The sequence below is a fragment of the Sinohyriopsis cumingii genome, chromosome 2, assembly GCF_028554795.1.
Source record: "Sinohyriopsis cumingii isolate HCF-2022 chromosome 2, ASM2855479v2, whole genome shotgun sequence".
In the NCBI taxonomy this organism is placed as follows: Eukaryota; Metazoa; Mollusca; class Bivalvia; order Unionida; family Unionidae; genus Sinohyriopsis; species Sinohyriopsis cumingii.
In genome coordinates, this window is record NC_142962.1 from 70472411 (window position 1) to 70484658 (window position 12248).

Here is a 12248-nt window from a genome sequence, read left to right on the forward strand (position 1 = left end):
GCAAAACTCATTTTTCTTAGACACTATGATCTAGACCCATGTCCTTTTCATTTTGTAAATAAAATTATTAGGCCTTTTAAATACCATAAATGCAATTCCTACCCAAACACTGGTTAATGTAAATGGTCGAGACCAAAATTATTATGCAGAAACTTTTTTTTTCTTCAGTCAATGTGATCTGGAGCTTTGATCTTTTAATTCCTCTTCTTTCTTACCAAAAGTATAAGCCATCCCAAAAACATTGATTAAAGTACATCACAGATAACTAAATGTGCAGAAACCATTTTTCAGCCAGTTACCTTGACAGTTGATCTTCATTCTTTCAGTCTATGACCTTGACCTTTGACCATGTTCCCTCAAATCAATAGACTTCTTTCCTGCTCAAAGTGCATGACATCCAAAAAGTGCTCCAGTGGATGTCAGTCATAAAAAAACCCCGATAACACTACTGGCTAGCACAGTCTGATTATTACAACTTCCTTTATCTATGGCATATGATGCAGAATGGGAACAATTTAGTAAAAGTCATATCCAACCACAAACAGCACAGACCAACATAATGTACTAACTATGCAGTTTGTTAAGATTAATAAGTAGAACAAACAACAAAGACCCTGATCTGTCAGCATATTATGCAATTACAAATCATGGTCAATTCTGTTTGCAATTGGATCTGCCTTGTATGGGAGTATATGCAAGGTAATCCATCTATAATGGCTTTTTTGTGCTTAATCAGCACCCTGCATAATACACCAGATCTGAGTCTGTGCTGATTGCATGAAATCATAAATAAAATGAACAGCATCAATCTTGATCTTCTGATTCTTAATGCAATGGCAGTTCTAGGTCTACCATGTTTGCAGTTAGGCCCACACTGAACAACCGCCAACAATTAGGTTAATGGCATGTTTCAATGGCAGTGATTTGGATCAGATTTAAAAACTGAGATTATTTTAAATAAAACATACCTTGTCAGAATCATGAGAGTCATCAATATATGGTTCATTTTCAAGCTCCACTGATTCACTGACCTTTGATGGCATATCATTGGATTTCAGGGTCTCCAAAAGTTGGAGTCTCTCAGCACTACTGTCTAGAGATATGGCCTTTTTATGCACAACTAATAACTTCTTAACCTCTTCCCTTTCATTAGAATCTTTTATCTGTTTATTGACAGGACCTGGTGTAGAATTTCCTATAGGCTTAAGACTAAGCATAAGAGGATCTTTTTGAGATGAGACTGATATGTCATTCAAAGTCCGACTCAGATCTACAACTTCCTGTTCCTGAATACTGTCTCTCTTATTCCGGATTCGAAGACTACGATTTTGAGCACTAAGTCGTTTGAAATCAGTTCTCATTACTCCCGGTGTGAATGACCCAGACCTAGCAATCATCATCCGCCGAAAGCTTTCCCTTTGTGTTGCCACCTCTTTTGAGGTGGATGGAGGAGGTGCTTTGTTTGGAGCAACAAATCGGATTAGGACTTTGGATTGCCGCTGTGGGGCTTCTCGTGTTAGACCTTCCTCTGGTTCACTGTCTGTTTCCTTGGCATGAAATGTAGTGTTAGAATGATCACTGGAATTATCATCTCCTGGATCAGCAGTTTCATCATTTGTATTTAGAGAATGCAAATCATTTCTATCACTGGCTCTTTCTCCCGGGTCCCAAGCAGCCTCTGCTAAATTCTCTAAACTTTTATTGAGCTTGGATTGTGCAGCAAATGCAGAGTCTCCTAAAGTTTTCCTTGAAACAAGATCTGGACTATCACTTATATTAGCAGACCTGACAGTCTGAACTGCCAAATCTGGTGTACTGTTACTGACTCTTGGGTAGGGGGGTGGGGGTTTGTAGTGATAAGGTGAGTAAGCTTCATTAACATGAAGAAAATTGTCAGCTGTATAATCCTGCGGCATGTGTTGCGTATTTAACTCAGGGGAGCTGTATGTTGGCTGCATGACCAGATTACTCTGTCTCTCTCCCATCCTATATGGAATAAGCTCTGGTTGTTCATGGTAAACACCTTGGTAAGCATGATTGTACGTCTTAAGTGGAGTACCATCAATGTAATAACCACCATGATTTCCATAATGGCCAATCTCAGGTTGACTGTATGCCAAACCTTCACCTGAATGGTTGTAGATTTGTGACTGTGCAATAGTCTGTGTTTGTGTTGGGAAGTGATGCACAGGATGAGGATAATGATGATGATGAACAGTTTGCAATTGATTATATTGATGTACTGATGCTTGTGTCTGTGTTTGTTGTGCTTGCTGTTGTTGCTGCAGCATGCGCTGACGCATAATGGATTCGTACGATGGTGTAGGACGGTAAGCTGGAAGAGCTGCAAGTCGCCGTGCATAGTTTGAATTGAGAGTGGGATCATTAGTTTGATGCTGCATGTGGAATGGCGCTTGTTGCTGATGTTGGGAAATATGATTGCCATCTGCATGCTGAACATGATGAGTTTGATGAATATCATGACCAGATGTGTTGAGACTCTGTTGGGACTGACGATATTCTTCTGTGGAGACAGAAGTAGGCTGCGAGTCTGAAAATGAAGAAGTAGATAAACCAAGATAAGTCACCAGAATCTTTTTAATTTAGTTTTTGTTGTTTTGAGTTTAATGCCATTTTTCAGCAACTAACAGACTATACATGGTGGCCAGTAAAACAAGGAAGAACCTGTGATAATCCTGATAAGAACCACCAACCCATGTGAAGCTACTGGCAAGCTTCCTCACATGGCCACACTGGCCAAGCCTGACTTGAACCAATGCAGAAAGAGGTGAGATGGTAGTTATTGGTAAAGGCTAGCACTTTAGACCACTCAGCCACCCGAGGCCCCTCCTTAATTTAGTCACAAAACAAGGTTTCCTGGACTGTTTGCAATACAACATGTTACAAGTTACAAAAAATACAGCAAATAACAATCCTTCCAGATGCACTAGATCGTTGAGAAATCCTTTTTGTCAAGAAAACGCTATAAAATGCAATAAAGGAAATAAGGATGTACCTGATTTAGCATTTGATGTACACCTTCCAGTGTTTCATCAAATCAAGTGCCACGAGTGCAACATTCAGGACAAGAACTTTCTGCACTTTCTCAACAGTTGGTGCATGAGGCATAATGATATAAGCACACTGGTGCCAGTCATTTAAAAATGTAGAGAATGCAAATGTTTTTTTCTTCCTCCATGGATCATGTTAGGCTATATCAATGCTCCAGAACAACATTTAAGTTTTAAGTTTGCAAATGAAAATAAAACAGCCTCATTTTTTGTACATATATACAATTATTATCTTAAAAACTTAACTGACACATGATCAATAAGGTGCTATATATGATGTGGCTTAAAGTGTATGTGAATGTGGACTGTAGACAGTAGTAGACAAACTTTATTGACAGTCGGAAGGGTGTTGTTAGATCAATGAGACAATGGCTGACCTCAGCTGACCTAGAGTAAAACATTTCTTTACGTGAATTTTTTTATACTCCAAATAAACATACAAGCCAATTTAATATGATTTTGTTTTTATCTTTTCATACTTTATGAGTAGCAATTGCAATGTTGTGTGACAAATAATGTCTAAAAATGGTGCAATTTTGGGCACATGTGTGTGGAGTCAGAGCTTGTGGAGTTTGAGTCCGGGCTTGTGATTTTTCTTCTTTGAGCACTGAGGGGATTTGTAGAGTTAAAAATGGATCAATCAAATATCCGTCCTCAGAATGAAATTAATGTGGCTTTCCATCCAGACTACTTACCTTGCTCATACCTTTGATCTTGTAGATAGGTAAGAGAGGTTTGAGATTCAGTCTGAAATTAAAAATATATTGAGCAATTTTAAAATTCTGTTAAAATTTTTGCTATTTTTCTAATGTTGGGCTGACATTAAAACTAATATAATATAGTATCAGCACTGTTAAAGTAAATTTCTAAGAACTGAATTGTAACATTGCAAAGTGTAACACTAAATTAAATCAACATATACTAAGCAAAGAACATGTAAAAGTGTAATTCATTTTACTTCTCTAAACTACTTTGTCATTACTGTAACTATCACATAATCATAACTCCTGATCCATACCTGTTCAAACCAGTCAAGAACAACAAAATTTTGTGGATTTTTTTTTATTTTACTCTTTTTCTTTCATGCTCTTTTTCTATGCTGAATACATACCAACTGGTCAGGAACATCATTATGTGGAAGAACTGTCTGATGGACATCCCTGTAATAAAATAAACAAATATGACATAACTTTTAGTTGCAAGCAAATTACTGAAAAATTTAGATATTGTTCCAAAGCAGCTCTAAAATGTTATTCCACTTGCTGATACAAATTAAATGACAGGATTTGTTTCAAGACTAAGGGAAGCAAATCGTGTGAATCCCATGACTTGCTTGTTAAAATCTTTTGACCTTTACTTTATATAATGCCAACCATGGTAATCATTTCATCTCCTGGTGGAAGTACAGATAAGTATCATACAAACATAATATATACATCTATAGATGCCTTGTGAGTGAACAAAAATAATCATACATCTTACAGATAAGACTGGAACTATCCTTGGATTTTAAAATCTTTTAACAACTGTAACAATTAAATAACAACAGCAACATCAGTAATAAAATAATGTTACTAAATCTAATAAGGCAATACAAGATGTATGCCAGTGAATCAGACTGACTAAAATCATGCATGAATAAGGTAACAACATGTATACCAGTGAATCAGATTGACTAAAATCATGCATGAATAAGGTATTAACATGAAGACCAGTGAATCAGACCGACTAAATCATGCATGAATAAGGTAACAACATGTATACCAGTGAATCAGATTGACTAAAATCATGCATGAATAAGGTAACAACATGTATACCAGTGAATCAGACTGACTAAAATCATGCATGAATAAGGTAACAACATGTATACCAGTGAATCAGATTGACTAAAATCATGCATGAATAAGGTATTAACATGAAGACCAGTGAATCAGACCGACTAAATCATGCATGAATAAGGTAACAACATGTATACCAGTGAATCAGATTGACTAAAATCATGCATGAATAAGGTAACAACATGTATACCAGTGAATCAGACTGACTAAAATCATGCACGAATAAGGTAACAACATGTATACCAGTGAATCAGATTGACTAAAATCATGCATGAATAAGGTAACAACATGTATACCAGTGAATCAGACTGACTAAAATCATGCACGAATAAGGTAACAACATGTATACCAGTGAATCAGATTGACTAAAATCATGCATGAATAAGGTATTAACATGAAGACCAGTGAATCAGACTGACTAAAATCATGCATGAATAAGGTAACAACATTTATACCAGTGAATCAGATTGACTAAAATCATGCATGAATAAGGTATTAACATGAAGACCAGTGAATCAGACTGACTAAAATCATGCATGAATAAGGTAACAAGATGTATGCCAGTGAATCTGACTGACTAAATCATGCATGAATAAGGTATTAACATGAAGACCAGTGAATCAGACTGACTAAAATCATGCATGAATAAGGTAACAACATGTATACCAGTGAATCAGACTGACTAAATCATGCATGAATAAGGTATTAACATGAAGACCAGTGAATCAGACTGACTAAAATCATGCATGAATAACGTAACAAGATGTATGCCAGTGAATCTGACTGACTAAAATCATGCATGAATAAGGTAACAACATGTATACCAGTGAATCAGATTGACTAAAATCATGCATAAATAAGGTATTAACATGTATACCAGTGAATCAGACCGACTAAATCATGCATGAATAAAGCAACAAGATGTATGCCAGTGAATAAGACTGACTAAAATCATGCATGAAATTGGTAATAACATGTATGCCAGTGAATCAGATTGACTAAAATCATGAATAAATAAGGCAATTAGATATATGACAGTGATTCAGACTAAAATCATGCATGAATAAGGCAATTAGATGTATACCAGAATCAGACTGACTAAAATCATGCATGCGTAAGGCAAGTGGATGTATGACAGTGAGTCAGACTGACTAAAATCATGCATGAATAAGGCAACAAGATGTATTCCAGTGAATCAGACTGACTAAAATCATGCATGCATAAGGCAACTGGATGTATGACAGTGAGTCAGACTGACTAAAATCATGCATGCATAAGGCAAGTGGATGTATGACAGTGAGTCAGACTGACTAAAATCATGCAGGCATAAGGCAAATGGATGTATGACAGTGAGTCAGACTGACTAAAATCATGCAGCATAAGGCAGGTAGATGTATGACAGTGAGTCAGACTGACCAAAATCATGCAGGCATAAGGCAAGTGGATGTATGACAGTGAGTCAGACTGACTAAAATCATGCATGCATAAGGCAAGTGGATGTATGACAGTGAGTCAGACTGACTAAAATCATGCATGCATAAGGCAAGTGGATGTATGACAGTGAGTCAGACTGACTAAAATCATGCAGCATAAGGCAGGTAGATGTATGACAGTGAGTCAGACTGACTAAAATCATGCATGCATAAGGCAAGTGGATGTATGACAGTGAGTCAGACTGACTAAAATCATGCATGCATAAGGCAAGTGGATGTATGACAGTTGAGTCAGACTGACTAAAATCATGCAGCATAAGGCAGGTAGATGTATGACAGTGAGTCAGACTGACTAAAATCATGCATGCATAAGGCAAGTGGATGTATGACAGTGAGTCAGACTGACTAAAATCATGCAGGCATAAGGCAAATGGATGTATGACAGTGAGTCAGACTGACTAAAATCATGCAGCATGAGGCAGGTAGATGTATGACAGTGAGTCAGACTGACCAAAATCATGCAGGCATAAGGCAAGTGGATGTATGACAGTGAGTCAGACTGACTAAAATCATGCATGCATAAGGCAAGTGGATGTATGACAGTGAGTCAGACTGACTAAAATCATGCATGCATAAGGCAAGTGGATGTATGACAGTGAGTCAGACTGACTAAAATCATGCATGCATAAGGCAAGTGGATGTATGACAGTTGAGTCAGACTGACTAAAATCATGCAGCATAAGGCAGGTAGATGTATGACAGTGAGTCAGACTGACTAAAATCATGCATGCATAAGGCAAGTGGATGTATGACAGTGAGTCAGACTGACTAAAATCATGCAGGCATAAGGCAAATGGATGTATGACAGTGAGTCAGACTGACTAAAATCATGCAGCATGAGGCAGGTAGATGTATGACAGTGAGTCAGACTGACCAAAATCATGCAGGCATAAGGCAAGTGGATGTATGACAGTGAGTCAGACTGACTAAAATCATGCATGCATAAGGCAAGTGGATGTATGACAGTGAGTCAGACTGACTAAAATCATGCAGCATAAGGCAGGTAGATGTATGACAGTGAGTCAGACTGACTAAAATCATGCATGCATAAGGCAAGTGGATGTATGACAGTGAGTCAGACTGACTAAAATCATGCATGCATAAGGCAAGTGGATGTATGACAGTTGAGTCAGACTGACTAAAATCATGCAGCATAAGGCAGGTAGATGTATGACAGTGAGTCAGACTGACTAAAATCATGCAGGCATAAGGCAAGTGGATGTATGACAGTGAGTCAGACTGACTAAAATCACACACGTCCTTCTGTAATACAAAGATCTGGAAAGAGTTTCAAAACTTACATGTCATTTCTTAACTGATAACTGTATGTATACTTCTTTTTCTTTTGACAGCAGTTTCTCTCACGATAATGTTTTATTACCTAGGGCATGCCGACATGCTGGGATTTTAACATCAATTCAAAGCCTGTTGTAAATTTCATCCCATTATTAACAAACTTGACATGAATTTTGGCATGTGAGGTGGAATATTTAAAGAACCTAACAAGAAATAAGCATTCATCTAGACTACTCAGAAAATGGAAGGAAGTCAGTGAATGAGACTGTGATTTTATTTCACCACTATAAAGGAGGCAATATCCATGAAATCAACAATAAAGCAATCAAATCTTTTAGCGATATGCAAAGCAAACATTGCATGGTATCCTTGAAGCTCAGCTTAAAAAATATAATTAGAAATGGATAGATCCCATTTTGTCAATGCACTATACCAATAAAATAAGATCTAAACCTTTGACAGCATGGACAATTCTATAGAAAACTAATGATATTTATACTGTATGTAATCAAGTATAAGTTAGCTCCAAGCTGCAAACAAAACAGACCCTAATCAGGGTCTAGTTTTCTAGGTTTTGCAATGAATGTACATAAAATTGTTTAAAGGCTCAATGGTATATATTCAATGAAACAAGAGATCTTAGTTCCGGCAGCATAAAATTCCATCATATATTGTCATGTGAAAATGATATGATATGGGTAAATTATCGGGACTGTTTCTTGACACTGTCTGATGAGACCAAAGTTAAAAGGAACATTTCCATGGTACAAGTTATTATTTTTCAGCAATGTTGAATAAAATGTTGGAAATGTCACAGATAGTTTTGATTATCAACATAATAATACTAAGATGGATCAACACTGAAACAATAGTGGGAATAAAGAAAATATAAACTAAAAGTAGGTCACAGTGACAGTTTAAGTATACAAAACAACTTCATCCAAACATAGGTGTTTGGAATAGATTATTTGCCACCTGGGCAGGAGTGAAAGATTGATGCAGAGAGAAAAAGGACAAAGTGAATACTATATATTGTTCAGGATTTGACATTAGGTGGACAGAAATACACAAGTGATACATGAATATAATATGTATTGGGTTTAGTGCAAATGCTTACGAGATTTCAGACTCCTCTAATTCACTGATTTCACTCAGGCTGGTACTGAAAAGAAAACCATGCAATCAAGCCATAGGTGGATAGGCAGACACAAACAGACAGACAATGAATTAGCTGCGGACAATATACACAAGCAAAATATAAACAAAGTCCACACACTTATGTTGAGGCATTGTCATTCCATAAACTGACCAGTGACTACTTCCAATTCACTACAATTTTAAGCAAATAATCCCATCCCAGAGCTTGAATTACCAGCTAAGTGACCCTGCTGATTCCAAATCTCTATGCTGAATACAACAAATATAGCTGCTTATAATAGATCTGCTGCCTTGTAATATGCACACAGATCATGGTCTTTTGCTTTTTGAAAATGTTCATAGAACTGCCAAAGGCAACAATATGCTGGTATAATAAACAATAGAAGATCTGGAACATGTGTAAAATAATGGAGTACTTAATGTTTATACAACATCCATGCAAACCAAAATTTTATAAAATTTAAAGGTTGGTGTGCCTTTTCTTTTGCTTATTTTAGCTCAATGTCTCTTCATAAGGACAATTATAATGAAATATATCTGGAAAATGTAGTCATTGATTGTCCATAAAATAAAAGAGAAAAATAAGGTTTTAAAAAATTCATTACATTTTGCTGGTTGAATATAAAAACTCATCTTATAAATGCATAAAGAAAATGTTGCATTCGAACATGAGGCTCATAGAGATGGCTCAAAACCTCTCAGCAGCAATCTTCACGAGGTGACTCTGATCTGGTGAGATGTCAGAGTACACCAAGCATACAACACACATGAAGAATGGGCTTGATGGGTGATATCCTGTGTTCTGGCTCACACTGGAAGGAAGAGGTGCTTACAAGTGCCACAACTTGTCTGTGTGTGTTCCACAACTTGTCTGTGTGTGTTTCAAGCTTGAGTGCATGAACAGGATCATGCTACCTGTCTATGGAAGACATAGAGTGAGTGATGTCTCTTTGGTTACAGACAGGTGGGAACCTATTTTGGGTTACAAAGTCTGGTTGTGTTATGAGAACCACCCAAAACTCTGATCTGAACTGAAGAGTTTAGATCAACATACAGGGTATGCAGCTTGCTTAACCTGCATGCAGAAGGTAAAGCCATAAAAAACATGACTTATATGATAGTGACTTTAACGAAGTGTGTGCTAGAGGTTTGACTGGATTCAAATAGAGCCATGTTAAAACCCTGCATTAGTTCCATTTGGAAACAGGGAGGGATTATTGTTAACTGAGACCAAGGTCTAAAAGATTGGATAGGCCTGTATCCTGCCCAAAATCATATTTGCCATGATGCCAGAATGTGTCCAATATCATGGGGCAGTAGCCTTTGATAGAGATTGGGGCCAACTATTTCTCATCAAAGAGCCAGATTTTTTTGGGGTCAATTGAAGGACTGAGGCCTGCAGAAGGATGATGTTGTTGGTATGGCACCAGTCCCTGAAAACAAGCCACTTTCTCTTGTAAGCTTTCAGAATGGAGGGCCTTCTGTTCTCAAAAATCTCTGCTCAATTTAAAGTATAAGCTGTTTGTCTCACAAGTCCATCCTGATAAGAACCAAGTGTGTAGAAGAAGAAGGTCCGGGCAGGGAAGGACAACCTGTGACTGCAGTTGCTGGAGAAAATTCGGGTTGGCTGGAATCTTTCTGGGCACATCTATCGCTAGAACAAGTAGATTAGTGACCCAGGACTTGTCCAATCTGAGAAGGGCTATCAGAATCACCTTCATTATTTTCTGTCTCAGCACCATGGAGGGGAGGCAAAGGCCCACAACCTCTTCCCAGATGACTAACAATGCATCCATGGCCCAAGCTTTTGTGTCCGGAACTGAAGAGACAAAGGTGGGTAGCTTGTGATTCCACCTTGTTACAAGGAGGTCGATCATTGGATGCATTGGCATCACTAGAGGTGTGTGGACCGCACCGGGTGACACCATCAGAGAGGGTGACACCAAAATGGCTATCTATAAAAATTTTGAATTTTTGTGCAGGAAGGAGGTCCATGGGGGTGACACCATGAGTTACTGCACTGGTGATGCCACTCATCAGATGCCAACAAAGTGCCCAAATCCGAGTGAAGACTGATTGATGGCGAGACCATTCCATGGGAAGACTAGACCTCTTCTGGATAGAGTGTCAGCCAAGGCATTGAGTCTGTCAGGAATGTGTCTGATTTATATATTACTATGGAGATTGTCGCAACAATATAGAAGCTGCCAAATCAGAAGACACTGGTTGGATAATTTGGTGCCTCCCTGTTTGAGGAGATAGGTCACTAATAGAGAGTTGTCAGACCCAATGAGGGCTGTTTCTGCCTTAGAGTCAATCTTTTCTGAAGTGAAAGCCATTGATGACAGCCTTCATTTCTAGGATGTTGATGTGCAGAGGCTGTTCAACTGGCTTCCATGTGTTCTGACAGTAGTGAAGGTTGGCAACAGGTGGTCACCCCAACTCTGCACAATGGCAATGGTACTTACCATTATTTCTGCTTAGGGCTTCTCCCCATGTGGGATTCCCATGGTCAGCCAACCTGGGTTGCACCAATGATACAGGAATGATCGAATCTTAGGCATGATCATGACTGTTTAATCAAGGGAACTTGAAAGGGACATAACTGTGCTCACAATGTCCACATAAAGAAGACAGCTGAACAGGATCAAGTCTGCTGCCACAGTGAATAAACTAAGGAGTTGCAAAAACTCTCTCGCTGAAATCCAAGTCCTGTTGGAAACAGACTGAATAAGTTTGATGATTCTGATTCCAGGTTGTCCAAGTAAGCTGCCATCTTTGTAGATGATGTAAGTCAGAACAGGGTGACAATGTAATCCAAAATCTCGGTAAATGCACAAGGGCTGTTGCTGAGGCCAAAGGAGGAACTTTTAACTGATAAACTGTTGCTGCAAGAAAAATATATTTTTGTGACTCAAGGTGGAAAGGGTTGCGAAAACATGCATCGGTCAGATCAAGACTAATGGCATACTTGTCCTATCAAACAAAGCAGTGGATTGAACTTGAATCAGTTGAGGCGATTCCATTCAGTGATGGGTCTCAACTTGTTTGCTTTCCAAAAAAGGAAATGCCTTGAACAAAAAGGTCCTCCACAAACTCCACCACCTGTTTTTTTCTTCTTTGATAAGCAAACATATTTCCTGTTGTAGAAATGCATCCTTTTCCTGATCTGTCAGTGCATCTGTGAAGAGGGGAGAGGAGAGGGGAGGGGTTGGATGAACGAAAACCTGAAGCCCCTTCAAAATGACCTGGATCACCCAACAAGTCTGATGGAATGGGGAGATCAGGTGAGCTCGAAAATGCAGAAGTTGGCTACCCATGGGTAGGCTGCTAGCAGACAGTGGGGAAAATATGTCAAAACTTATGGTTTGGAGTCTTGAAGGCAGAGCAAG

At 38.3% G+C, this 12248-nt stretch overlaps 1 protein-coding gene across 2 annotated transcripts in view; it reads right to left on the minus strand.

Annotated features, from left to right (window-relative positions):
- Window positions 1–12248, minus strand: part of LOC149805127 (tyrosine-protein phosphatase non-receptor type 21-like) — a 96111-nt gene that overhangs the window by 28067 nt on the left and 55796 nt on the right. The window contains exons 10-13 of one of the 2 annotated variants that reach the window (XM_089947666.1): window positions 8816–8860; window positions 4183–4231; window positions 3767–3818; window positions 969–2551 (exon numbers count right to left, since the gene is read on the minus strand). In XM_089947666.1, the coding sequence (XP_089803792.1) occupies window positions 969–2551; window positions 3767–3818; window positions 4183–4231; window positions 8816–8860 (1729 nt within the window). The remainder of the gene's footprint in view (window positions 1–968; window positions 2552–3766; window positions 3819–4182; window positions 4232–8815; window positions 8861–12248) is intronic. The other variant, XM_089947673.1, reaches the window with a different exon arrangement.